The sequence below is a fragment of the Chiloscyllium punctatum genome, chromosome 38, assembly GCF_047496795.1.
Source record: "Chiloscyllium punctatum isolate Juve2018m chromosome 38, sChiPun1.3, whole genome shotgun sequence".
Lineage (NCBI taxonomy): Eukaryota > Metazoa > Chordata > Chondrichthyes > Orectolobiformes > Hemiscylliidae > Chiloscyllium > Chiloscyllium punctatum.
Genome location: NC_092776.1, coordinates 3904267 through 3931456, shown reverse-complemented (window position 1 = coordinate 3931456; position 27190 = coordinate 3904267). Strand labels below are relative to the sequence as shown.

The window sequence follows — 27190 nt, the reverse complement described above, 5'->3', positions numbered from 1 at the left end:
CTGCTGGATATAATTTATTGGCTTAATTACCTGCAATTACTTGAACCAAACTTTAGAAAAGTTTTGCATTAGTTGTACCAACTGCACTGTTGCTCAATGTATTTCTTTTTCTCTTTGAGTCTTGTGATGGTTTGCACAGTCCCTTGAGGGTTTGGATATTTGGGTAAGTTTCTGAACAGGCCTCAAGTTGAGTTAGTGTCATATCGGGTCCTCATTTTTTAAAAAAAAGTTTCAATATTTCGGAGGCACTGGGACTTGGAAGCAGACTGTGTGCACGTCCTGGTATTACATGTAACCTTTCACCCATACAAGTTGTTGCTTTGGCTGTCATTTTCCATTTTGAATGCAACATGATGGCAGCCAGACTACAGGCACAAACAAGGGGAGAGGGAACTTAAAGCAATGCTTGGATTATGACTTCTCTGTTTTTTTGTCAGTAGACCAGACATTCATTGTTCATGTGGCAGCAATTCCAGCAATGTTTAGAAAAAAAATAACAGCTTAGATAACAACAGGAGACAGTATTATAATAGATCCTGAGGGAGTCCTGCACTGTTGGAGGTGCCAATTGAATCAAATATTAAACCTCAGATGGATTTAAGAGATCCCACTGAATTATGTTAAAGAAGAGAGGACACCTTCTCCACAGTTTCCAGCAAATACTTTTATCCCTTCCCCAATATCATGAAAAGCACTTTCAAAGGGGTGGCCAAGTGGTATTATCGCTGAGCTGTTCATCCAGAATGTCCCCAATTCAAATCCTGCCATTTAATGATGACCTGGAACCCATTGTGGATTGTTCGGAAAAACCTCATGTCCTTTAGAGAAAGAAACTGCCATTCTTACCTGGTCAGGCCTACATGTGACTCCACACCCACAGCAATGTGGTTGACTCTAAACTGCCCTCTGGGATATTTAGGGATGGGTAATAAATGCTTGTCTAGCCAGCAATGCCCAAACTTCTGTGAATGAATAAAGAGATACTTGTCTGGATGTTATTAAACCTATTTCTGTTATCTTACTGAGGCCACATTGGTTCAAGATGTCAGCTCACCAAGGCCGACCAGGAACAGGCAATAAATACTGGCTAAGCCAGCAATGTCCACATCCCATACTTGCTTAAAACAAAATCTATCTTTGGGTTCCTGATGAATACTAATTGGTTGCAGTGTGTTTACCTAAACACAACAGAGAGTCCATCTGAAAATTCCATTGGTTGATGATAAAGTGCATTGGGATATCCTGAAGTCATTGCAGATGCAATATAAATTCAAATCTTTCTCTTTTTTTTGGATGGAGATCATAACCAATAAGTTCAATATGGAATTCAGGAGAACAATCTTTACCCTGGCAATGGTTAAAATGTGTCACTCACTGAAGCAAGGAGTGGTTGGGGCACTTGATTTCTTTTCAGGATAAATAAATGTGGATGAAGGGATTGGAAGGCTACGCTGTAAGAGCTGGATGGAAGAGAGGTGGGGAGATTAGTGCAGGACATAAACACCAGAATGGATAGGTTGGGTTGAATGGTCAGTTACTGAGCTGTACGTTCCTTGTAACAGTTTGCAAATTAAGACTGTTTTCCAATTTGCAATCGAAAACAGCTTTTGTTGAAAGGGGAAAAAAAACAGCAAGTGTTGGTTTGTTGCACTCAGCAGGTCTGGCAGTAACTGTTGGCAAAGAGACAAAGTTAATGTTTCAAGCCAAGTCTGACTTCTTCAGAACTCACCTTTTGCTGCCTTTTTGTAGCAGATTTTCCCAATAGTTTTGCTAACATCTGAAAATACTTTCTAATAACCTTTCCAATGCAAAGCTTTCAATTTGCCTCTTTTACAAATAATTCCAGCCCCCCCCCAAACTCCCTCTGAGAAGCCTTTAATATATTTTTGTTCTTAACCGATACAGCCCTAGTTTGACTAGCTTTATGAAATAGACAAAAGTGAGGACTGCAGATGCTGGAGATGAGACTCAAGATTAGAGTGGTGCTGGAAAAGCACAGCTTGTCAGGAAGCATCCGAGGAGCAGGAAAATCGATGTTTCAGGCAAAAGCCCTTCATCATTCCCGAAACGTCAATTCTCCTGCTCCTCAGATGCTGTCTGACCTTGCTGTACTTTTTCAGCACCACTCTAATCTTGACTCTAGCTTTATGAAGTATCTTCTCTGTGACAGTGACAGGGTTTTGATTACTGTTTCAGTCCAATTGTGTTTCTTTTTGATTCATAAGAAAATTGTCTGACACTCCTAGGTATTGAACACCTCCTATTGATATGGACGACCGGGAAAAGGGGAATTCGGATATATGCTTGAAAACAAAATTGGGTTTTGGGAAAGGAGTGGACGAGTGAGAGTAATTGATGGCTCTTTCAAAGAGACATGATTGCAGAAACTGAAAGAACTGCAGATGCTAGAAATCAGAAACAAAAATAGAAATTGCTGGAAAAGCTCAGCAGGTCTGGCAGCATCTGTGGAGAGAAATCAGAGTTAATGTTTTGGGTCCCATGACCTTCCTCAAAGCAGGATAGTTTATAATAACCAGAATGGTCTCCTTCTGTGCTACAAAGTTCTCCTCAGCACCAGAAGTTACATACGTTAGTCACTTGTAAATTGTGCAAAAGATAATGACAGATGTTAGCTATTGTCAAATTTTGTGATCAGGAATGATTGATCAGAGAGTCACAGAGATGTATAGCCCAGAAACATACCCTTCAGTCCAACCCGTCCATGCCGACCAGATATCCCAACTCAATCTAGTCCCACCTGCCAGCACCCGGCCCATATCCATCCAAACCCTTCCTATCCATATACCCATTCAGATGCCTTTTAAATGTTGCAATGTACCAGCCTCCACCACATCCTCTGGCAGCTCATTCCATACACGTACCACTCTCTGCACGAAAATGTTGCCCCTTAGATCTCTTTTATATCTCTTTCTCTTCTCACCCTCTAGTTCTGGACTCCCCCACACCAGAGAAAAGACCTTGTCTCTTTATCCTATCCATGCCCCTCATGATATTATAAACCTCTATAAGGTCACCCCTCAGCTTTCGATGCTCCAGGGAAAACAGCCCCAACCTGTTCAGCCTCTCCCTGTAGCTCAAATCCTCCAACCCTGGCAATATCCTTGTAAATCTTTTCTGAAGCCTTTCAAGTTTCACAATATCCTTCCAATAGGAAGGAGACCAGAATTGCACGCAATATTCCAACAGTGGCCTAACCAATGTCCTGTACAGCCGCAACATGACCTCCCAACTCCTGTAATCAATGCTCTGAGCAATAAAGGAAAGCATACCAAACGCCTTCTTCACTATCCTATCTACCTGCGACTCCACTTTCAAGGAGCTATGAACCTGCATTCCAATATCTCTTTGATCAGCAACACTCCCTAGGATCTTACCATTAAGTCATACTAAGATTTGCTTTCCCAAAATGCAGCATCTCGCATTTATCTGAATTAAACTCCATCTGCCACTTCTCAGCCCATTGGCCCATCTGATCAAGAACCTGTCGTAATCTGAGGTAACCTTCTTCACTGTCCAGTACACCTCCAATTTTGGTGTCATCTGCAAACTTACTAACTATACCTCCTTTGCTCACATCCAAATCATTTATATAAATGATGAAAACCCGTGGACCCAGCACCGATCCTTGTGACACTGATTGGTCACAGGCCTCCAGTCTGAAAAACAACCCTCCACCACCACCCTCTGTCTTTTACCTTTGAGCCAGTTCTGTATCCAAATCGATAGTTCTCCCTGTATTCCATGAGATCTAACCTTGCTAACTAGTCTCCCTTGGGGAGCCTTGTCAAACTTCTTACTGAAGTCCATATAGATCATGTTCACTGTTCTGCCCTCATCAATCTTCTTTGTTACTTCTTCAAAAAGCTCAATCAAGTTTGTGAGACATGATTTCCCACGCACAAAGCCATGTTGACTATCCCTAATCAGTCCTTTTCTTTCCAAATACATGTACATCCTGTCCCTCAGGATTCCCTCCAACAACTTGCCCACCACTGAGGTCAGGCTCACTGGCCTATAGTTCCCTGTCTTGTCCTTGCCACCCTTCTTAAACAGTAGCACCACGTTACCCAACCTCCAGTCTTCCGGCACCTCACCTGTGACTATCAATGATACAAATATCTCAGCAAGAGGCCCAGCAATCACTTCTCTAGCTTCCCACAGAGTTCTAGGGTACACCTGATCAGGTCCTGGGGATTTATCCACTTTTATGTGTTTCAAGACTTCCAGCACTTCCTCCTCTGTAATATGGACATTTTTCAAGATGTCACCATCTATTTCCCGACATTCTATATCTTCCAGATCCTTTTCCACAGTAAACGCTGATACAAAATACTCGTTTAGTATCTCCCCCATCTCCTGCAGTTCCACACAAAGGCCCCCTTGCTGATCTTTGAGGGGCTCTATTCTCTCCCTAGTTGCCCTTTTGTCCTTAATGTATTTCTAAAAATCCTTTGGATTCTCTTTAACCCTATTTGCCAAAGCTATCTCATGTCCCCTTTTTGCCCTCCTGATTTCCCTCTTAAGTATACTCCTACTGCCTTTATACTCTTCTAAGGATTCACTCGATCTATCCTGTCTATACCTGACATATGCTTGCTTCTTTTTCTTAACCAAACCCTCAATTTCTTTAGTCATCCAGCATTCCCTATACCTACCAGCCTTTCCTTTCACCCTGACAGGAATATACTTTCTCTGGATTCTCGTTATTGCATTTCTGAAGGTTTCCATTTTCCAGCCGTCCCTTTACCTGCGAACATCTGCCCCCAATCAGCTTTTGAAAGTTCTTGCCTAATACCATCAAAATGGGCCTTTCTCCAATTTAGAGCTTCAACTTTCAGATCTGGTCTATCCTTTTCCATCACTATTTTAAATCTAATAAAATTATGGTCGCTGGCCCCAAAGTGCTCCCCCACTGACACCTCAATCACCTGTCCTGCTTTATTTCCCAAGAGTGGGTCAAGTTTTACACCTTACCTAGTAGGTACATCACGTACTGAATCAGAATTTTTTTTTTAAACACTTAACAAGTTCATCTCCATCTAAACTCTCAACATAACCCAGTCTACATTTGGAAAGTTAAAATCCCCTACCATAACCACCCTAGTATTCTTACAGATAACTGAGATCTCCCTACAAATCTGATCCCAATTTCCCTCTAACTATTAGGGGGTCAAAATACAATCCCAGTAAGATGATCATCCCTTTCTTATTTCTCAGTTCCACCCAAATAACTTTCCTGGATGTATTTCTGGGAATATCCTCCCTCAGCACAGCTGTAATGCTATCCCTAATCAAAAATGCCACTCCTCCCCTCCTCTCTTGCCTTCCTTTCTATCCTTCCTGTAGCATTTGTATCCTGGAACATTAAGCTGCCAGTCCTGTCCATCCCTGAGCCTGTTCCTGTAATTGCTATGATATCCCAGTCCCATGTTCCTAACCATGCCCTGAATTCATCTGCCTTCCCTGTTAGGCCTCTTGTATTGAAATAATTTATCAGTTTAAAGTTCTCTGCTTTGTCCCTCCTGCCCTGACTGTTTGATTCACTTCTTTTCTCAACTGTACCTCACTTTCCTCACTCTCTCTCTGGGCCCCACCCCCACCCCTCCCCCCACATTACGAGTTTAAATCCGCCTGAGCAGCTCTAGCAAATCTCCCTGCCAGTATATTAGTCCCCTTGCAATTCAGGTGCAATCCGTCCTTCTTGTACAGGTCACTTCTATACCAATGATCCAAAAATGTGAATCTTTCTCCCATACACCAGCTCCTCAGCCATGCAATCATCTGCTCTATCCTATCCCTGCCCTCACTAGCTCACAGCATTGTGAGTAATCTAGATATTGCTACTCTCAAGGATTTCCTTTTAGTTCCTGCCCAACTGTCTATATTCTGCCTTCAGAATCTCAACCTTTCCCCATCCTATGCTGTTGGTTCCAATGTGTACAATGACCTCGTGCTGGCCCCTCTCCCCCGTGAGAACATTCTGCACCCTCTCTGAGACATCCTTGATCCTGGCACCAGGGAAACAACACACCATTCTGCTTTTTCTCTGCTGGCCACAGAAACGTCTGTCTGTGCCTCAGACTGGAGAATCCCCCAACACAATTGATCTCTTGGGACACCACATACCCCTCATTGCATTAGAGCCAGTCTCAATACCAGAAACGTGGCTGTTCTTGCTACATTCCCCTGAGTGTCCATCACCCCCTACATTTTCCAAAACAGCATACTTGTTTGAAATTGGGATAGCCACAGAAGCCTCCTGCATGACCTGCCTATCTCTCTTACTTTTCCTGGAGTTAACCCATCTATGTGACTCTGTCTGCAACTTTTCCCCCTTCCTATAACTGCCATCCATCACATCCCCTTGCTCTTGTAAATTCCTCATTGCCTCAAACTGTCTCTCCAATTGATCCATTTGATCTGATAGTTTCACAACCAATGGCATTTATTGCAGATATAATCCACAGTATACCGTAAACTTTCCCTAAACTCCCACATCCGACAAGAAGAGCATATCACTCTACTAAAGGACGTTTTTGCTTCTTCCAATCACAGACCCAGAAAATAGCACTGTCTTATTCCTCTACAAAACACAGCTCCAGGTTAAATTATGGCTTATATTTTTAAATTTAATCAAAAGACATATCTCGATAAAACATATATTCAAAAAAGAGCCCATTCTACTCAGTACTGCAAACTTTATGTGGGGCCATATTTAAAAATATTCACTTATCTGTTTCTGTGCTGTGACCTCTCCCAAACAGGTTCCTCCAAGATCAGTTGTGAATTCCATTGTTTGTTAATTTTCCCAGACACACTCAGATGTCCAGCGATACATGAATTCAAACAGCAAAGGCAGTGCAGATTCACTTCTGTGTCAGTTAGCAGTGTGGGTTTCTTTCTCTCTCTCACTTTCTTGCGCTCTCTCTCTCTCCCCCCCCCCCTTCACTGACCTCACCATGTGCTGCCTTTGTCTGTTCCTCTCGCTTTTAAAAGTGCTGTTGTTTTGACTTTTTTTAACCAAAGTTCCAAAACAATGCAACAGCATATAAAACAGTAATTGCTGCTCCTGGAATTCGAGGAAATCACCTCCAACACCGAAAATACCTCAAAAAAATCATGCTCATAACCCTTATTGATTGCACTGCTGAACCATGTGGCCATTCATTTTTATTCAAGCATGGGACCGCGCCCCCCCCACCCCCACCAAATGCACAGAAGTTGCTTAGTTTCCTGACTAGAACTTGACTGGGATGGAGATTGTATCACGTAGAACTGGAATTTGTCATTCACCCTCTTGATTCCACCAGAAGGAACCCTTTAGAACAGAGAGGTGTTCCTCTTCTCAACCTTGGTTTACTGCACCTTGAATAGGAAATATTAAAACCATAAAAATAATTCCTTCAAGTACTCATAATATAATCAAAGCTATTAAGGATCATAGAAAATACAAGATTGGATAATTAAAACGTGATTGTCACAGTAATTCCTAAACTTCAAATTGAAAACTTTAAAGGAAATAGGGATGCTTATTGCATTGAAAGCTGATGTCTGGTTATTGCACCGAAAGCTGATTTCTGGTTATTGCATTGAAAGCTGATGTCTGGTTATTGCACCGAAAGCTGATTTCTGGTTATTGCACTGAAAGCTGATTTCTGGACTGGAATCATGTTTGCATTCACATCCATTGTGACAGTCGAAGGACAAACATAATAGCATTTGAGGCACATCTGTGGATTGTGAGTAAATGTTTGAGTTTCTCTGTGATATTTGTAAGCAATATTGAGATCAGAGAGAGATATCACCGCTGTGCCTGACTGTGCATGCTTTCTCTTGGGTTTCTGATAACTCTTCTCTCTTCCTAATTTCCTCCTTCTACTCTGTATCTGCTTTTACCTTGTCATTTTACCTCTTTGGCCAACAATTTTGCTGAAGGTGAGATGATGGTCTTGTTGTATTATCACTGGACTATTAATCCAGAGACCCAGCTAATTTTCCAGGACCTGGATTTGAACCCTCCCATGGCAGATGGTGCAATTTGAATTCAATAAAAGGCTGGAATTAAGAGACTAACAGTGACCATGAAACTGATGTTAAATGTCAGGGAAAATCAAATCTGGTTCGCTAATGCCCTTTAGGGAAGGAAACTGCCATCCTTACTTTGTCTGACCTACATGTGACTCCAGACTCACAGCAACATGGTTGGCTCTTAACTGCCCTCTGGGCAAATAGGAATTGGCCATTAGTGCTGGCCCAGTTAACAAGACACTCATCCTGTGAATGAATTAAAGAAAAATCTACTGTACCTCTTCTTTCCCACTTTCTTCCCAACCAATTCTTAGCTTCTCCAACCCCAATGTTTCTCGAGCTTTTCTTCTGCTCCTCCTTTTCATTCTCACACTATTCCCTGCCTTTCCGCTACCTTTCCCTTTCATTTATAAAACCAAACAGTAATCTCACAGATAACACAAAACAAAGCACTGCAGATACTGGAAATCTGAAACAAAAACAGAAATAGCTGGAGAAACTCAACGGGTCTGGCAGCATCTGTGGAGAGAAAGCAAAGTTAACATTTAAAGTCCAGAGAGAGTCTGAAGAACGGTCACTAGACTCAAAATGTTAATTCTGCTTTCTATTCACAGATGTTTCCAAACTCATTAACTAATGCCTTAGCCCTGGGCTGTCCTTTGGATTTAAGTTGCTGGTGTGGCATTTAAACTGCTCAACTGAATCGTAATTCAGGGCTTACAGTACAACATTTTCTTAATGAATAAGATTTCAATCTATCCTACTTTCTGGTGCTGAATTATACAAGTGTCACTGTTGGAGATAACATGATAATTGGGTTGTGTTTGATGCGTGCATGGAGAGCATAAAGCCATTATTTATTGAATTAACATCCATATTTGGAGATGTTGGAGTGAAGCATCTGGAAAGAAAGTATTCAGACTGTAACTTTTATGTTATTTGTTTGCACGATCCCCTCCTTCTCTCATCATATACGCTGGGGAAGATTCCACAGATGCCTCTGATACTTTCCTCAAAATGTTACTCTTCTTCATATCCCAATACCATGTTCAGTCATGCTGGTGCAAGTGCTCTTTCTGACAGCCAAACCCAAGGTCTACCTAACACATCGGGAGGTGATGATCTTGTGGTATAATCACGGGACTGTTAATCCAGAAACCCAGGTAATGTTCTGGGGACCTGGTTTCAAATCCCACCACAACAGATGGTGTAATTTGAATTCAATAGAAAGAAGCTGGAATTAAGAGTCTAATGATGGCCATGAATCAATTGCCAATTGTCGGGAAAAATCCACCTGGTTCACTAATATCCTTCAGGGAAGGAAACTGCCATCCTTAACTGGTCTGGCCTACATGTAACTCCAGACCCATAGCAATGTAGTTGACAATAAACGCTGGCTTAGCCAATGGCATCCACATTCCACGAATGAACTATTAAAAAATCCGTACACGATGACAATGGAATAGAATTACAAGTGGAAACCTTTGCCAACTCCCCCTCTTCCTGAGCCTGGGATTTAAAGGTTACATACTCTGTCTTTCCTGCTATCCACAATGTCTCAGAGACAGGGATCCAATCATCAGTTGTTGAAGCAGCAACAAACAGTTAATTGAACCAATAAACCTTTGAGGAATTCAATGTTTTAATTGCAATAATAAATTCAAAATGTATATTTGGATGAGAAGAGCTTTCTGAGGTGAAAGTTTGGAAGTACTTTCTTTCTTTATTTCCACCATTGCCTTCAAGTCAACCTTCAAAACTAACCTTAGGTTCTGAGGAAGACTTATACAGGACTTGAAACAGTAACTCTGTTTCTCTCTGCTGCCAGACCTGCTGAGTTTCTCCAGCAATTTCAGTTTTTGTTTCAAAGTCCTCACTGTTGGCTTTGTCAATCCCCTCTGGTAGTTTGTATATACCTCAATTAGCTCTCCCTTTATTCTTCTAAACTCCAGAGAGTATCGACCTAAACTGCTCAATCTCCCTTCATAAGACAAACCCCTCATCTCTGGGATCAATCTAATGAACCTCCTTTGAACTGCCTCTACTGCAACTACTTCCCTGCTCATTGGAAGCAAAATTGGATACAATGCACCAGGTGCAGTCTCATTAATGCCTTGTACAGCTGTAGCAAGACTTCTATACTTTCATACTCTAGTCCTTTTGCAATTGATTCCACTTGTCGACCTTATTACTCGGTGTATCTGCAGACTAGATTTCTGCAATTTAGTCAGAAATTTTAATGGTGCTTTTAAGTTACATGGTCCTAAAATGATTTGCACGTCATCAAAGCTGAGATATTCATTTCAGAATTATTGTTGTATTGAGCAAAGTAAGATTTTCTGCACTAGTAATCCTTCAAACTAGAACTAAGCCGGTGCATTTTAGAGTGTGCATTTGAGGTAGAAACGATGGGGTAATAGATTGAGGTGATGTAAGGTGGCAGAGATTCAGAAAGAGCTGAATGACCTGTTGGGCAGAATGACCTGCTCTTGTGTTGAAAGTTCTCAGTAATTTTAATTTATGATCTGGGTGCTGGAGATGAGAAGTTCAGTCTTGCTGTTCTTAACCACAAAAAAACTATCGCTGTGAAAATACAACATTAGTTCTATCTACGCGTTTGAACTCCTGCTAACCAACTTGTGGACTTGCCTATTCCATTTGCACAGGGAGATGTACCAAGGACCAGTTTGCAGATGGAATTTGGTGATGGGACAGCAGTGACCTACTCTAATCTCAGCTCAGTCGAAACTGGAGTCAAACACGTCTACAGACACTGTGGAATCTTTCGTGTCATCGCTCAAGCATGGAACAGCCTTGGATCTACCCGAGCCCATCTTTTCCTCCATGTAACTTGTAGGTTAATATTCTAAAAATCAAAATGCTCAATAGAAAATTGAAATTTTGTGAATATGCAATAAAGTCAACATATTGTACAGATTGGCATAGACTAATTATGGACCAAGTGCCTCCATATAACATAGCAGTCTTATTCTCATCCCTCTACTTTTCTTGCTGTTCTGGATTCCATTTGACCTATTGCTTTTTCCTTTCCCAATTATTTCTCAATTGGTTCACTAAGATGATCTCTGTTACCTTATGGAGAAAAGATCCTTTAATTCTGTGATACATCTAATCTGCTCCTTTAATTAACATTTGTTGAGTTTTTATTCCAATTTAAGAAGTTGTCTTTTGTCTCCCAAATACAAACTGGCCTATTTTCTGTTTTTAATTGAGATTATTAAAAAAATGATTGTTTTGTGGAATTAGACTGCAGTGTCTGCAACACAAAGGGGTGAAGACCATAACTCCTCCAGACATCTGAACAGCGATAGGTAATCAACAGTTCAGATACCTGGGGGGCAAGCAAGTTCTGGTTACTGGAACTAATCTCTTCTGGGTTCCTGGAGGTAGAGCATTTCCCAAAGGTAAATCTCAGGACACAAAGTGGTGAAATTGGTAGAGGAGGGGGCCTGATATCCAAGGAAACAATGACTGACCCCCCTCCTGCTGCTCTCCTCCTCCTATATTCCATACTAGGGATGGAGCAATTTTTCAGCCTCAAAATTGGATTACAGTGAGAAATCATCTGGGAGCACTGAGATAAAGGAACCAATCTGAAGATTCACCACAGCTTTACCTGGGAAAGCCTACATTTCCATGTGACAATGGATATACTGTGCAGCATCACGACATTGTCTTGACCAACAAAATAAGGAATAGTCCCCAACTTGTGAAGTTCTGGTGGACAATCTCAACCCTAAATGCCTGGTCACTGGCCAGTTTCTGTGGTCCTGATTTTTATATTGACACAAATTTGAATTCCCTCTTTCCTGTGTGTTTGAATTCAATTCATTGTGAGCAGCATAGACTTTTTCTCACAAAGACAACACAAAGAAGGCTGGAGAAACTTAGCAGCTGATGTGGAGAGAGAAACAGAGTGAACATTTGGAATCTGCTCTGACTCTTCTTCCGAACTGATGGATATTGATGCGTGTATAGAATATATTCCATCGTGCTGTATTGACTAATGAGATACTACAGAGCAGAAAGTTGGCTGTTTGGGAAGTGGAACACTGACTGGATTTTACAGTCACCATAATCCTCCACCACCTCCCTGCCCCACTGACACGTGTAGGTCATAGTTCATGAAATGAAGCATGTACCCTGGCCATTGTTTTCTCTCCTGGTTGGACTTGACCGTAAATTACAGACAGGCAGGGAAAACCTTGGGTAGACCATCTACATTAACATTATTGGGCCTTCCCCTCCTACCCTTCACCCCACAGTCTAGGAGCTGTGAGCCAGGCCCAGTCCAAACCTACCTCCAAGTTTAGGCTCCACGTCTCTTCTTCCTCAAGGACACGCTGAGAGAACCAGCAGCAGACCCCATCCGTTTCTGGTGCTACTGGGAATACAGAGTTGGGAGTGGAAGCCCCACTCTGAATCAATCCAGTTTGCTCCAGCAGGATTTTCTTGCAGGACATACAGTTTCAAGAGGGAGACTGATGACAGACAACTTGGTCATGGTGTGGGAGACAGACAATGGTCACTTCTCCCTAACACCACGCCAGTTCTTAGAGTAAAGGGAAGACCTTTTAGAATGGAGATAAGGAGAAACTTCTTCAGCCAGAGAGTGGGGAATCTGTGGAATTCATTTCCATAGAAGGCTGTGGAGGCCAGGTCAATGAACGTATTTAAGACAGAGATAGGTAGGTTCTTGAGTATCAATGGAATCAGGGGTTATGGGGAGAAAGTAGGAGAATGGGATTCAGAAATTTATCAACCATGATTGAATGGTGGAGCAGATTTGATGGGCTGAATGGCCTAATTTCTGCTTCTGTGTCTTCTGGTCTAACCCAACCAGAAAATCCAGCCCAGTCTTTCAGTTTTAAGGCATAGTGAGATAAAGAGAAAAAAATGCATGAATTGTTATCAATTTGCTTTTTTAAAAAATGCCAATATTTTTAGCAGATGGTTTTTCAACAATAACAGAGTGAGAGATAGATAAAGCAGTCATTCTGGTTATCTCAGCTGCGTTATGTTTAACTTGATTGAAATTTTGAATTTATTTATCTTTTAAAATACAGAGGCCAGTTGGCTTATTACATTTCTTCCATTTCCTCAGTTATTTTTCATTAGTGGAATATCTAAACTTTGTCCCATTTTATTTATTTGCTGAAGTGAGTGACTTCACATTTTGAAGCTTTCTGAAGTTAAAGTGAACAAACTAAGCTGGGCTTGATTTGTTATTTAAAGTTTATGATAATCAAAGGAATGGTTTGTGCCTCATACGAAAAGAATCGGTTCTTCTGTTTTGATGCAATTTGCTATCTATTTAATTTACTTTCTGTTTAATTTACTGAAGTCCTCTGTTTAAAGCAGTTAATGTTTACTACCTGAAATATTCGAAGAGGGAAAGCACATTCATGTTTGTATAATAATCAATTAACTTGAGCAGATATCTCCCATGCAAACTGCAAGAAAGTCTGTGTTTCCTTTCAGTCTGATCTGATTCCCACAAAGCCAGGTAGTTGCACACAAGAAACAAGAATAGACTGTTCAGATCTTTGAATCTGCTCTGTCTTTCAATGGGAACATGGCTGATCTGACTTTAACCTCAACTCGACATTCCTGCATATCCGTTGGTAATCTTTAACCCCCTTGGGAGTCAAGAATCGATCTCCTCTTGCTTCATGACATATACAAAGTCTGCATCTACTGCCTCTTCAGGAAGGGAGTTCCTCCGAAGAGTAAACCACCCAGACCCATTCCCCTACCCTATATTTACACTGACTAATGCACCTAACACTTTGGGCAATTTAGCATGGCCAATCCACCCTAACCTGCACATCTTTGGATTGTGGGAAGAAACCGGAGCATCCAGAGGAAACCCACGCAGACACGGGAAGAATGTGCAAACTGCACACAGACAGTCGCCCAAGGCTGGAATCGAACCCGCGTCCCAGGCGCTGTGTGGCAGCAGTGCTAACCACTGAGCCGCTGTACCACCCCTCAGGATCTTGCACGTTTCCATTAAGTCACCTGTAACTTTTCTAAACTCCAGAGGATTCAGACCTAGCCTTTCTCGCCTTTCCTCATAAGGCAATCCAATCATTCCAGATCTTAGTCCAAAGAAAAACCTTCTCTGAACTGTCTCCAACACATTAGCATCTTTCTGTAAGTAGAGCGACCAGTCCTCTACACTGTACTCCAGATGCAGTCTCACCATTGCCCTGTATAACTGAAATTAGAAATCACACAACACCAGGTTATAGTCCAACAGGTTTATTTGGAAGCATTAGCTCTCAGAGCACTGCTCCATAACCTCCCTACTCTTGCTGTCAATTCCCCTCACAATAAACCTGAACATTTGATGAGCTTTCCTAAATACTTGCTGTACCTGTAGACTAACCTTTTCTGGTTCATATGCTAGAACATCCAGATCTCTCTGCAGCTCACAGCTCACAGCTCTGCAACTTCTCACCATTTAGCTAACAAGCTTCTTTTTTTACACTTTCTGCTAAAATGGACAATTTCACACTATCCCCACTTTGTACTCCATTTTCCAGGTCTTTTCCCACTCACTTAGCCTATCGGTATCCCTTTGAGAGCTCCTTATGTCCGCTTCACAGTTCATTTTCCTGCCTATCACCTGATTCTGTTGATGATAGCGGATTTGTTGATGTTCAGTTTAACAGTAGTTGCAGAGTTTGGTTTTTAACCTTGCCCCTCCCTCTACATTCCCTCCTTCCTTTCACAAAAGCCCTTTTGACTCATACTGGGCGGCTTTTGTTTCTCCAATACCAACAATTGTCAGATGTCTCACAGATGCAGATTTCCTGCAAGTATTCATCCGATTGCCTTTTGAAATCAATGATTGTCTCTACTTCCACCATCACCATAGTTACAAGCTCCTGGTCTTTACCGTTGTATATTATAGTTAGCACCTGAAAGGGTTAACAGCCAATGTAAGGTATGCTCCACCCATCAGGATATGAAGGGTTAATCTTAGCGAAGCTGACTGGGTTTAACCTAGATGTGTTGTATGAATAAGAATGGTTCAGTAATAGTGAATACTTATTCTTAAGTTAACCATGGTCTCTCATAGAAGACTATCATGTATATCAGGTGTAACACAAGTAACTGTAAAGGAACCCACAACAAACCTGTTCTGTTTATCAAGAATAAGCCTAACTTTTTCCCAATGACCTTATGTGGGTATCCTTTTTCACATGGTATCAATAGCTGAGACTAATGCCAATGATAAAGATTGATGGTAATAAATCTACCTGAGGTATTGCAGATGGGCACATGGACATGACCACACCATTTTAAGAATTATTATTCACTGTGTAAATAGAATCTTCCATCAGACATAGGTACAAAACTTAGGCCATTCGGTCCATCATGTCTGCTCTACCATTCAATCACAGCTGATAGGTTTTTTAACCCCATTTTCCCGCTTTCTCCCCGTAACCTTTGATCCCCCTTGGCAATCCAGAACCTATCTAGCTCGGTTTTAAACAGACCCAATGACCTGGCCTCCACAGCCTTCTGTGGCAATGAATTCCATCGATTCCCCATTCTTCTGGCTGAAGACGTTTTTCCTTCTCTCCATTCTAAAAGGTCTTCCCTTTACTCTAAGGCAGTGCCCTTGGGTCCTTGTCTTTCCTGCCAAAGGAAACATTTTCCCAACATCCACTCTATCCAGGCCATTCAGTATTCTGTAAGTTTCAATTAGATCCGCCCTTATCCTTCTAAACTCCATCTGGTATAGTCCCAGAGTCCTCAAATGTTCCTCATATTTTAAGCCTTTCATTCCTGGGATCATTCTTGTGAACATCCTCTGGACCCGCTCCAGTGCCAAAAACATCTTTCCTGAGGTATGGGGCCCAAAACTGCTCACAATTCCTCACAGCTCCCCACTGCCTTTATCTCAAAACCTTAAATCTGTGTCCCTTAGATTTAGGTACCTGCTGCTCATGGGTAAAGCTTTTTCTTTGTCTAACTGTCTGGATCTGTTGTGATCTTGTGTAGTTCTCTATCATTGCATCATGATCAGGAATAACAATAACACTGAAAGAGCTTCCTTTCCCAAAACAACGATGACGAAGACTCAAACTTTCCCAATCACCTCAAGCCAATCTGGACAGTATAAGGCAGTACTCAGAAAGCACCTTGTGCAAGGAACCAGTTAGTTATAAGTGGTTCAGTTACAATAACAGACAATTACAGAGACTGGCATGGAATAATGGCATGGATTCTGTAAATCCCTTTTTTAGATTAGAATCAGTCTGAACATTGGGGCACAGACAACCTCACACAGGGCACCTCACACTCTCAATGCATTATCTGGGCCGACATGGCACCTATTGTTAAAGTTCACTTTAAGAAAGTTCTGGAATTTTCATATGAAAGAACTGAAACCAACATGGTCATTCTAAAAGATGAGAGACTTAACAAACAATCCGGATCTTTTTCAATATATAATTTCAGTTACATCACACTATAAACTTTTGCTATAAATTCTGTGTCCTACAATCTTATTCTCCAAAACCACCCAATGAAGGAGCAGCGCTCTGAAAGCTAGTGCTTCCAAATAAACCTGTTGGACTATAACCTGGTGTCATGTGATTTTTAACTTTGTCCACCCCAGTCCAACACTGGCATCTCCAAATCATGACATGGAATAAGATAGAGAAGGACAGATAATAGTCAGGGTCCTCCAATGTGTCCTCACAGTACTTACAGTTGAATGGTGTTACTGGTCAACACTAAAATGTGAACTTCATTTGACTGTGTGGAATTTGTCAGCCTGTGTTGTGCACTGTGAGCGAGATTGACCTGTGAATTTGATTAAATGTTATTTGATTTTTGTCTCTGACCACCTCTTAATTTTAATCATATTTTGCCAGAAGATTTTGAAAAGGCTTTGAGATGACATTTTTTTTTGTTTGAATTCAGTGGAATAAATCACCAGTTTATTGAGCACACCATATGTTTATTATTAAGTGGGGATCTTAGTGAATTTGCACTGTTATTTCTGTTATTAGGGTTTGAATTCACTCCAAATGAATAGATACGAAAACCTCTTCCCTATAACAGCGGGAAACATTCCCAACAAAGTGATTTAGGACTGGTTCAATCTGATGTGAGTTTGTGGCATTAATCCCCCCCGCCCCAATATTTCAGACATGATGAATACGATGGTGGGAGTGATATTTCTCTGGGATGAGTGGGAATTCAGTGCACAACAGTGAAAGGCTGGTGGAATCTCTGCTCTCTCCCCAGCCTAGGCAATGCCTGTCCATTTTAAGGCAAATGTAATTCAGAAGTAGGTAGAACCAGCTGCCACAAGCTATCACCCCCTTCAGGAAGAAGGGCTTATGCCCGAAACGTCGATTCTCCTTCTCCTTTGATGCTGCCTGACCTGCTGCGCTTTTCCAGCAACACATTTTTAAACAAAATACAACATGCCAACAAAGAGAGCAGTACTCTGATATCTTTTGTTCTCTGCATCACGTTGACTTCTGATTGTTATTGTGAGATTTGCTGTAAAATAAATGAGAGGATATTAAGATATTTTGTCTTCTTACCCACTATTCCCCAGGTCCTATTGAGCATGTGCACTTGACCTTACCTTATGTTGCAATCACCAATCAGCAAGTGAACATGACAGCGGTGGTGTGGCCCAGTCCCTTTGGCCCTCTTACCTATTTCTGGTGGCTCGGGAACAAGACTGAGGTGAGTGAATGTTGTGAACTTTACCATCAGCACACAGTTACCTAGCAACGAGAAAGCAATCCAAACTCACTACCATTGTCAGTTAGCTGAGGAGTTCTTGACCCTATGTGGTCACTCAGTCATTCAGTATGTTCAAGAATAATTTTGGACATGAAGGAATTGAAGAATATGCTAATTATAGATGAAAGTAGAGCTGCGTTAGCAGACGACTGTGATACTAATGAATGCTGATGGGGAGCTGAGGGGAACTCTGAGCCAATGTGCTATGTATTTCATGAACTTGTAAACGCTGCGATTTAAACTCTCTGAGGGACATGGACTCAAATGCCAACACAGAATTTGGGAAAATTCTATTTAATTCAATCAAAAGTCGGGAATAATAATTTAAATCAGTAATGCTGACCATGAAACTATTAGCTTGTCATAACAGCCCAGCTTGATTCTTCCTTCTCTGCTCTGGTCTATATGTGGTTGACTTTGAAATGATCGAACAGAACACTCAGATCTACCAAAACAACAACAGTTACCGCACCTTAAGAAGTTAGCCGAAGGTCAGTTCCAGGGAGGGGGCTTTATTGCTGCAAAGTTCACAACCCTTGAAAGAATAAAATTAACATGAGTTCTCAAAGGCAGAAACGATTACACCATTTTGTAAAATAATTACATAATGAGATATAGAAAGGAAAGAGCAGATGAGATGGAATCAGGACAGACAATACTGGCTGTCATTTAAATTGACCAATGAATTGAACAAATGCTGGAGACTGTTTGTCTTTGCTCCACTCCTGCACTGTTTCTTCATTCAGCTGCTTCATTATTTATCCCTAATTTTAACATTCTCAGGCAAAGCATCCTGCTCACTGTGTGTACGAGCACCCAAACCCTCACTAAATGGAGCAGACTGGCGGAGCATTTAAATCAGGGAGATTTGGAAAGATTCTCGCCATTATTCAATGTGTGTAAATGTATGTGTTGATCTGATATTCAGGCTGGTAACAAAGTGATAAAACCATCTCCACATAAATACGATGTGACAACCAATATATTTTGGCCACCACAGGAAGATTGGATTTTCACAACTTTGCATTTGATGTAGCTCACTAACACTGCGTTCAGTGATAAACTGAAAGAAAAAAGCATGGCAATATTGTATTAGCTACACTAAATGGTCTTCATGAGGATTATTGGCTTTAATGCATTGTAACATCCACCCTGTTTTGTGTTTCACCAGCGTTGACTAGCTTGTGGTATTTTCTTCAATTCCTGTTTTCTCACACTGAGGATTTTTATCTTTATTGGTCTGTTACAGCCCGTCATCACCCTAGAGGAGAATACTTCCTTTGCATTCTCTACAGAGGGAATGAACAGCGTCACAGTGCAAGTATCTGCTGGGAATTCCATTCTGCAAGACATAAAGAGTATAGCTGTATTTGGTGAGAGAAAAACTTACTGTTTTATGTGCATTATTATAGAGAATACAGACCCTTGATCAAGAAATGTTTCTTTAAACAGTTTGACTATTCTTCACTCGTGGATGATCCTCTGGAATGCCCTCACTCCTTTTGTTGGTTCAAACATATGAGCAGACCAATGCTTCCCATCGACTCCCTCCACAGTTAGCTCACTTTCTCTGGAGCAAAGTAATACTTGCCAAAGTTAGATTTAGCTCTCAAAGCAGCACAATTGTCAGGCAGGCCAGGTGAGGAACAACGGGTGAAGGACTCATTTTATTTAATCATTGAACAGTGTTTGGATTTTCTGGTGGTCACTTTAGCCAGAGACTGAATCGCGCTGCCCAGAGATGGGACAGCAAGTTGCATGGAATGGGTAATGTTATGCTGAGTGTGACACAGCATCATTCCTGTCATTATATCCTCAGCAACACTGGATATTGCTGACAGCTGCACCAACCAGGGCTCTTACCATTGCCAGGGAATAACAGCGACCGAAGTAACTTTCAACAGACACAACTGACAGTTTGATGGAAAGAAAGAGGTGTGCTGTGTTATTTCCTAAATTGCAGAGCTTTCATTGGCAAGGGGAGACAGCAGTCGAGCCTCAGTTGGGAAAGCTGCATGGCCCTTTATGCTGCTGCAGGTGTAAGAATCCATAAGCCCCAGGAGCATTTCCCCTTCACCTCCAGGTCACCTGCCCAACTGAAGCAGCAACATCACCAGGAAGTCACCCTGGAGCTGGCCAGGGAGCGTTAGCCCAGATAATTCCCTGAATGTGGCCAGGGAGCGTTAACCTGGATAATTTCCTGAAGATGGCTAGGCTGTGTTAACCCAGATAATTCCCCAAATGTGGCCGGGCAGCGTGACCCAGATAATTCCCTGAATGTGGCCAGGCAGTGTTAACTGGATAATTCCCTGAATGTGGCCAGGCAGTGTTAACTGGATAATTCCCTGAATGTGGCCAAGGAAGTTGAAGCATTTATTAAGAAGGCTTAGAGGATCCTTGGGTTTATCAATAGAAACATTGAGTATAAAAACAGGCAAGTGATGCTACATCTCTACAAATCATTGAGCAGACCACATTTGGAGGTTGGTGTTCAGTTCTGGGCACCTTATTTTAGAAAGGATGTTAAAAAGCCCTGGAGCGATTTCAAAGGAGATTTACTAGAATGGTATCAGGAATGAAGGATTGCAGACACAAAGAAGGATGAGACAGAATGGGCTTACTCTCCTGAGAGCAGAGAAGATTAAGAGATGACCTTATTGAGATGTTCAATATAATGAGCAATTTTGACAGGGTAAGGAAGGATTCTCTGTTTCCACTGGTGTGTCAGTAACTAAGGGTTACAATTTCAATATTGTCAGCAATAGAGCTAGGAGTGAGATGAGGAAAATATCTTTCCTCAGAGAGTTGTTGGGATTTGGAATGTGCTGCCTGGGAGAGTGGTGGAGCGGATTCCATAGGAGGTTTCAAAAAAAAGCTGCATATATATTGGAAGGTAAAAACAATGACTGGAGACCAGATTCTGGATTAGAGTGGTCCTGAAAGAGCACAGCAGTTCAGGCAGCATCCGAAGAGCAGTAAAATCGACGTTTTGGGCAAAAGCCCTTCATCAGGAATAAAGGCAGTGAGCCTGAAGCGTGGAGAGATAAGCTAGAGGAGGGTGGGGGTGGGGAGAGAGTAGCATAGAGTACAATGGGTGAGTGGGGGAGGAGATGAAGGTGATAGGTCAAGGAGGAGAGGGTGGAGTGGATAGGTGGAAAAGAAGATAGGCAGGTAGGACAAGTCATGGGGACAGCGCTGAGCTGAAAGTTTGGAACTAGGGTGAGGTGGGGGAAGGGGAAATGAGGAAACTGTTGAAGTCCACATTGATGCCCTGGGGTTGAAGTGTTCCGAGGCGGAAGATGAGGCGTTCTTCCTCCAGGCGTCTGGTGGTGAGGGAGCGGCGGTGAAGGAGGCCCAGGACCTCCATGTCCTCGGCAGAGTGGGAGGGGGAGTTGAAATGTTGGGCCACAGGGCAGTGTGGTTGATTGGTGTGGGTGTCCCAGAGATGTTCCCTAAAGCGCTCTGCTAGGAGGCGTCCAGTCTCCCTGATGTAGAGGTGACCACATCGGGAGTAACGGATACAATAAATGATATTGGTGGATGTGCAGAAGGTGATGAATTCAGAGGGCTATGGAGATAGGGCAGGAGAATGGATCGAGCTTTGTGGCTCTTTCAGGAGCCAGTGCAGACATAATGGGTACTGGAACATTCTGTGGTTATATAAGTTTCAGATCATTTCAATTTATGGAAGTCCATTCCTGCCACTCTCCTACCAACAACCTTTACCACATAGGACAGTGTGCAACAGCAGCAGCAGCATCATGGACACATTACTGGGCTAGTGATCTATTAATCGGTACCTGGGACTACGATGTTGTGGCCATCACGGAAACGTGGATAGATGAGGGACAGGAATGGCTGTTGGAGGTTCCTGGTTACAGATGTTTCAGTAAGATTAGGGAGGGTGGTAAAAAAGGAAGGGGGGGTGGCATTGCTAATTAGAAATGGTATAACGGCTGCAGAAAGGCAGTTTGAGGGGGATCTGCCTCTGGAGGTAGTATGGGCTGAAGTCAGAAATAGGAAAGGTGCAGTCACCTTGTTGGGTGTTTATTATAGGCCCCCCAATAGCAGCAGAGATGTGGAGAAACAGATTGGGAAACAGATTTTGGAAAGGTGCAGAAGCCACAGGGTCGTAGTCATGGGCGACTTCAACTTCCCAAATATTGATTGGAAGTTCTTGAGATCAAGTAGATTGGACGGGGCAGTGTTTGTGCAGTGTGTCCAGGAAGCTTTTCTAACGCAGTATGTAGATTGTCCGACCAGAGGGGAGGCCATATTGGATTTGGTACTCGATAATGAACCGGGACAAGTGGTGGGCTTGTTAGTGGGTGAACATTTTGGTGATGGTGACCACAATTCTGTGACTTTCACCTTGGTTATGGAGAGAGATAGGTGCGCACAACAAGGTAGATTTTACAACTGGGGGGATGGAAATTACGATGCTGTAAGACAGGATTTGAGGAGCATACGTTGGGAGCATAGGCTGTCAGGGAAGGATGTGGTGGAAATGTGGAACTTTTTCAAAGAGCAGATACGACGTGTCCATGATATGTATGTACCGATCAGGCAGGAAAGAAATGGTCGTGTGAGGGAGCCTTGGTTGACGAGGGAGGTTGAATGTCTAGTAAAGAGGAAGAAGGAGGCTTACATAAGGTTGAGGAAACAGGGTTCAGACAGAGCAGTGGAGGGATACAGGATAGCCAGAAGGGACCTGAAGAAAGGGATTAGGAGAGCTAAGAGAGGGCATGAAAAATCCTTGGCGGATAGGATCAAGGATAACCCCAAGGCATTTTATGCGTATGTGAGAAACCTGAGAATGACGAGAACGAGGGTAGGTCCGATCAAGGACAGTAGTGGGAGACTGTGTATTGAGTCGGAAGAGATAGGAGAGGTCTTGAACAAGTACTTCTCTTCAGTATTTACGAACGAGAGGGACCGTATTATTGAAGAGGAGAGTGTGAAACGGACTGTTAAGCTAGAAGAGATACCTGTTAGGAAGGAAGATGTGTTGGACATTTTGAACATCTTGAGGATAGACAAGTCCCCCGGGCCTGACGGGATATATCCTAGGATTATGTGGGAAGCAAGAGAGGAAATTGCAGTACCGTTGGCAATGATCTTCTCGTCTTCACTGGCAACGGGGGTGGTACCAGGGGACTGGAGAGTAGCGAATGTTGTGCCCCTGTTCAAAAAAGGGAATAGGGATAACCCCGGGAATTACAGGCCAGTTAGTCTTACTTCTGTGGTAGGCAAAGTAATGGAAAGGGTACTGAGGGATAGGATTTGAGTATCTGGAAAGACACTGCTTGATTAGGGACAGCTAGCACAGATTTGTGAGGGGTAGGTCTTGCCTTACAAGTCTGATTGAATTCTTCAAGGAGGTGACCAAGCATGTGGATGAGGGTAGAGCAGTGGATGTAGTGCACATGGATTTTAGTAAGGCATTTGATAAGGTTCCCCATGGTAGGCTTATGCGGAAAGTCAGGAGGCATGGGATAGAGGGAAATTTGGCCAATTGGATAGAAAACTGGCTAACCGGTCGAAGGCAGAGAGTGGTGGTAGATGGTAAATATTCAGCCTGGAGCCCAGTTACAAGTGGAGTTCCGCAGGGATCAGTTCTGGGTCCTCTGCTGTTTGTAATTTTTATTAATGACTTAGATGAGGGAGTCGAAGGGTGGGTCAGTAAATTTGCAGATGATACGAAGATAGGTGGAGTTGTGGACAGTGAGGAGGGCTGTTGTCAGCTGCAGAGGGACTTAGATATGATGCAGAGCTGGGCTGAGGAGTGGCAGATGGAGTTCAACCCTGCCAAGTGTGAGGTTGTCCATTTCGGAAGAACAAATAAGAATGCGGAATACAGGGTTAATGGTAGGGTTCTTAGTCAGGTGGAGGAACAGAGGGATCTTGGGGTCTATGTACATAGATCTTTGAAGGTTGCCACTCAGGTGGATAGAGTTTGTAAGAAGGCCTATGGAGTATTATCGTTCATTAGCAGAGAGATTGAATTCAAGAGTCATGAAGTGATGTTGCAGCTGTACAGGACTTTGGTTAGGCCACAGTTGGAGTACTGTGTGCAGTTCTGGTCGCCTCACTTTAGGAAAGATGTGGAAGCTTTGGAGAGGGTGCAGAGAAGATTTACCAAGATGTTGCCTGGAATGGAGAGTAGGTCCTACGAGGATAGGTTGAGAGTTCTCAGCCTTTTCTCGTTGGAACGGCGAAGGATGAGGGGTGACTTGATAGAGGTTTATAAGATGATCAGAGGAATAGATAGAGTAGACAGTCAGAAACTTTTTCCCCGGGTACAACAGAGTGTTACAAGGGGACATAAATTTAAGGTGAAGGGTGGAAGGTATAGGGGAGATGTCAGGGGTGGTTTCTTTACCCAGAGAGTGGTGGGGGCATGGAATGTGCTGCCCGTGGGAGTGGTAGAGTCAGAATCATTGGCGACCTTTAAGCGGCATTTGGATAGGTACATGGATGGGTGCTTAATCTAGGATAGAGGTTCGGCACAACATCGTGGGCCGAAGGGCCTGTTCTGTGCTGTATTGTTCTATGTTCTATGTTCTAATATGAGTTCAAACACCACCACAGCAGCTTGGAAACTGCCTTCAGATAGTTCAGTAAATCTGGAATTGAGAAGTTTGTCTTATCAAGTTAATGGTATAGTCATAGTGACCAGATTGTCACTAAAACCCATCCATTCCACTAATGCCCTTAGAGAAAGAAATCTCTACCCTCACCTGCTCAGACCCAGATGTGACTCCAGACACATAACAACGTGGTTGATTCTTGATGCATATGGGGTCAGTTTAGCTCAGTTGGCTGGAGAGCTGGTTTGTGATGCAGCATGACACCAACATGTCGGTTCATTTCCCATACTGGTCAAGGTTACCAGAAGAATTCGCCTTCCCAACATCTTCCCCTCGTCTGAGGCATGGCGACCCTCAGGTTAAACCACCACCAATCATCTCTCTCCCTCTAATGAGAGAGCAGTTCAGTGGTCTGGTAAGATTATGCAACTTCACCTGTTAACTCCTGTTGCAAACATAGCAACAACGAACAGTCAAATGTTATGTTCCAAGGTCTCGATGCGATACCTGATGGTATAGTCATCGACTAAAATGGTTTTCAAACAAAAATGGACAGATAGTGTTCGAAAATGGCTGCAAGGACCACATGACCAGAGATTGAGGCAAGTCAAGGAGACCAAAGTGGAGGATAACTGAAACTACACTGGAGCTCCCATCTTATGAAAAGACAATGAATTTAGACAACTGAATCAGTATCAAGAAATTCACATCTCCTGTTTTAATTCACACGATAAATAAAAATACTGGACATCAGTGTTAGACAGTTCATCTCCAAAGACAATGTAGCCAGGTTTGGAAATCTTTCAGTTGCTGTTTTTGAACAGCAAAGCAAAGAGAAAGAGATATTCATTTGTAATATTTGAATGTGCAGGTTAGAGTGGATTGGCCATGCTAAGTTGCCCCATAGTGTCCAGGAATGTGCAGGCAAGTTAGGTTAGCCACGGGAAATGCAAGGTTGCAGGGATGGGACGGGGAAGTGGGTGCAGACTCGATGGGTCAAATGGCCTCTATCTGCATTGTAGGGATTCTGTGATGTGATTCTGTGAGAAGAAGATCTGGAACTCTGCCTCATACAAAAATGGAAATAGTTGGAGAAACTCAGCAGGTCTGTCAGCATCTGTGGAGAGAGAAACAGAGTTCACATTTCAAATCCAATGACCTCCTTAGAAGGGTTCTGAGTTTCTCTAGCAACTCGTTTTGGTGTGTTTCGGATCTCTAACATCTGTAGTTCCTTATTTTATGGAAGTTTCTCTCTCCCCCAGCAGTTTGTCTGAGTCTCTCTAAAAATGTGTACAATACGGAAGCGAATTGGAGACATAACTGTTCACTCAAAAAAATGAAAGATATTGACAAACTTCACCACTGCATCAAAACACTTCAGGTGAACAATTAAACAACTGTCCTTTCTTTTAGCTTGTTATATTCTGTTATCATGACTTCTCTCCCCTCCCCTCCGCCCCCCCCCTGCCCCAATGAGACTGTCTGACCTTCCCAGAATACCATTGTTCTGCCATTCTCACATTCTGATCACTTTATCTGAACTATCAACATCTTTTCTCCACAAACCCCTACACCCACTACCCCCTTACACCCAACCTCTTCAACTATAAATCTGCCCCTTCCACACTTCACGTCAGCTCTGATGAAGAGTCACCTACACTTGAAATATTAGCTTGCTCTCTCTCCATGGATGCTGCCTGACTCGCTGTGATCTCCAGCATCTGTAGTTTTCAGTACAGATTCCAGCATCTGCTCTAATTGGCTCCTGCATTAAACAACTGTATTCTCAGGTTAAACATCTAATACGTCAAGGACTCCAAGCATTTTTAAGTGAACTGTTTTAAGGAAAGGTCACTGGACCTGAAATGTTTCATCTGATTTATCTGCACACATGCTGACAGGCCAGCTGAACTTTTCCAGAAATCTTTGTTTTTTAGTTATCAAAGTAAACAACTCCGATAGAAGATTTTGGGGAAACTTAGATAAAATAACTGTAGTTTGAAATATTTTATTCTTTACGGTTCAGTTTGTGCAGTCTGCAGTTTCTTAGCTGAAGCCAGAAATGTAAGGCATTTTCTCCAGAGAAAGGGAGAATGTGGTTTAGAATCATAGAATCCCTCCAGCATGGAAACAAGCCATTTGGCCCATCGAGTCCACACCAACCCTCTGAAGAGTATCACAGCCAGACCCACCTCCCTACCCTATCCCTAATCCACCTAGCCAGCACAGCCCTGAACACTATGGGACTATTTCCCATGGCCAATCCACCCTGACCTGCACATCTTTGGACTGTGGGAGAAAACCAGAGCACCTAGAGGAAACGCACGCAGACACGGGGAGAATGTGTAAACTCCACACAGACAGTTACCTGAGGCTGGAATCGAGCACAGGTTCCTGGTGCTGTGAGGCAGCAATGCTAATCACTGAGCCACTGTGCCACCCTAAATTGTTTAATATAGTCAGTGTAAGGAGATTAATTTTAAATTTGCAGACCAGAAGTGTTTGTTTAAAACATCAGAGACATTTTTTGGAAGCTTAGAGTTCAAGCTCAGTTGTATGATGAACAAAGGAAGAGGTTTTTGGATTCTCATGATTGTGAATTGAAGGCACTACGCAGACAATCCCAATGTGTGTTAGACAAGGGAATTCTGTCTGCTGTTTGAGGACTCGGAGAGGTTGCTGTTAGGGTTAATGGGATTTTATTGCATGATTCAACATCTTTAAATTTGTGTCATATGTCAACAGTT

At 42.6% G+C, this 27190-nt stretch overlaps 1 protein-coding gene across 3 annotated transcripts in view; it reads left to right on the top strand.

The window, feature by feature from the left end:
* Positions 1 to 27190, top strand: part of LOC140463298 (VPS10 domain-containing receptor SorCS1-like) — a 1204408-nt gene that overhangs the window by 1092481 nt on the left and 84737 nt on the right. For all 3 annotated transcript variants that reach the window (XM_072557066.1, XM_072557065.1, XM_072557064.1), the window contains exons 19-21: positions 10716 to 10902; positions 17660 to 17793; positions 19103 to 19226. In XM_072557066.1, coding sequence (XP_072413167.1) covers positions 10716 to 10902; positions 17660 to 17793; positions 19103 to 19226 — 445 coding nt within the window. The remainder of the gene's footprint in view (positions 1 to 10715; positions 10903 to 17659; positions 17794 to 19102; positions 19227 to 27190) is intronic.